Source organism: Malurus melanocephalus, unplaced genomic scaffold, assembly GCF_030028575.1.
Source record: "Malurus melanocephalus ecotype Western Australia unplaced genomic scaffold, MMel_1.1 scaffold_2481, whole genome shotgun sequence".
Taxonomy (NCBI): Eukaryota; Metazoa; Chordata; class Aves; order Passeriformes; family Maluridae; genus Malurus; species Malurus melanocephalus.
This window is the reverse complement of record NW_026625713.1, coordinates 5,827-7,710: the sequence shown is the minus strand read 5'-3', so window position 1 is coordinate 7,710 and position 1,884 is coordinate 5,827. Positions and strand designations below refer to the sequence as shown.

Here is a 1,884-nt window from a genome sequence, read left to right as displayed (position 1 = left end):
GAATTTTTTCCCCTTTTACAATAAAAATTCCTTAATTTTCCCTGGCAGTTACCCCTCGTACATGCCCATCCTGCAGAGAGCCATCGAGCTCTGGTACCACGACCCCGCCTGCACCACCCCTGTCCTCAAACTCATGGCTGAGCTGGTCCATAACAGGTAGAAAATCCCAAAATTTCTCGGAATTTCTTGGAATTGTTGGGATTTAAATGGGATTTTGAGGTGGTTTTGTTCTTGGCTGTGTGGTTGGTGGTTTGGGGTTTTTTTTTCTCGTTGTTGGTTGAGGTGATGAGGGAGTGGGGGAAGGAAAAGAAGGGAAAAAAAGGGATGAAGGAAGGAAAAAGGAAAAAAAGAAGGAAAAAAAGGAAGAAAAAAGGAAAAAAAGAAGGGGAAAAAGGAAGAAAGAAAGAAAGAAAGAAAGAAAGAAAGAAGGAAAAAAGAGAAGGAGAAAAAGAAAGGAAAAAAAGAAGGAAAAAGGAAACAAGGGGAAAAAAAGAAAGGAAAAAAGGAAAAAAAGAAGGAAGGAAAAAGAAAGAAAAAAGGAAAAAAGTTAAAAAAAGGAAGGAAGGAAAAAGAAAAAAGGAAAAAGAGAAAGGGGAAAAAAAGAAAAAAGGGGGAAAAAGGAAAAAAGAAGGAGAAAAAAGGAAGGAAAAAAAGGAAAAAAGGGGAAAAAAAGGAGGAAAAAAAGAGGAAAAAATAAAGGAAAACTGGGATTGTTTCACAGGGAAGCAAATCCCACATTTAGGATTCACCACCACAATCCATCACCCCTGGATATTTCCATTTCCAAGGGCAGCGATCTGGCAGGAAATTTTTAAAAATTCCCTTGAAAAACCTCATTATTCCAAACGAATAAAATTGAAAACCCTTCTCCTCAGCAGCCCCTTGGATTTTTGCAGCTCCAGCTCCGTATTTTTTTTTTTCCAGGAGGGATAAATCAGGAGCTGAGCTGGCTCTGGGATGGTGCCAGGGGGATGCTCTGGCTCCTGTGGGATGGGACAAAGGGAAAACCCAGAAATTTTGGGATTCTGCTGTGCTGGACATGATCCCAACTGGAATTCAGCCAGGATTTCATTCCAGAGCTTCTCACTCAGCCAATGGAGGGGGAAAAATGACCCTGGAGCTGTGAGGAGCAGGAGGAGCGAGGCCAGGCTGCTCCAGGGTGTTCGTGGGGCTGTTCCAGGGCAGATTCCAACCCCAATCCCAGAAAATTTATCCCATTTTATTCCCCAAATCCCAGGAATCCGGGCCCTTCCCTGGCAGCACAGCTYCTCTGTGCCCATTTGGCACTGCCAGGGATTTTCCAGCGTTGTGGGGAGCTCTGGGGGCATCTTTAGGGTCAGAGTGGTCACTCTCAGTTTGCTGTGGTTTGGGATTTATGGGATCATGGAATGGTTTGGGTGGGAAAAACCCCAAATCCCATCCCATTCCACCCCAGGGACGCCTCCCATTGTCCTGGGGTACTCCCAGGGATCCTGGGGCTCCTCTGGGAATTCCTAATTCCCAAAATCCCATCTAAAATCCCATTTCTGACCCCATTCCCTGTGTCCTGTCCCTCCATCCCTTGTCCCCAGTCCCTCTCCAGCTCTCCTGGAGCCCCTCCAGACCCCAAAAGGGGCTCTGAGCTCTCCCTGGGTCCCTCCCTTGGGTCTCTCCCTGCTCTAGGCCTGGCTCAGTTTAGGCTCTGACCTTTCCCTGTTTTTCCCAGATCCCAAAGGCTGCAGTTCGATGTCTCCTCTCCCAACGGGATCCTGCTCTTCCGGGAGACCAGCAAAATGATCACCACGTACGGTGAGGATCGGGGCCTGGGTAAATCCTGGATATCCTGGGTACAGCCTGGGTAAATCCTGGGTACAGCCTGGGTAAATTCAGGATATCCTGGGTACA

General features: G+C 47.0%; 1 protein-coding gene across 1 annotated transcript in view; it reads left to right on the top strand.

Annotated features, from left to right (window-relative positions):
• Window positions 1-12: 12 nt before the first annotated feature.
• The window catches only part of LOC130587805 (exportin-7-like), a gene marked incomplete at its 3' end in the record, with an annotated part of 7,641 nt that continues 5,769 nt past the window's right edge, over window positions 13-1,884 (top strand). The window contains exons 1-2 of the mRNA XM_057388774.1: window positions 13-156; window positions 1,706-1,788. Of these exons, the coding sequence (XP_057244757.1) occupies window positions 62-156; window positions 1,706-1,788 (178 nt within the window). The remainder of the gene's footprint in view (window positions 157-1,705; window positions 1,789-1,884) is intronic.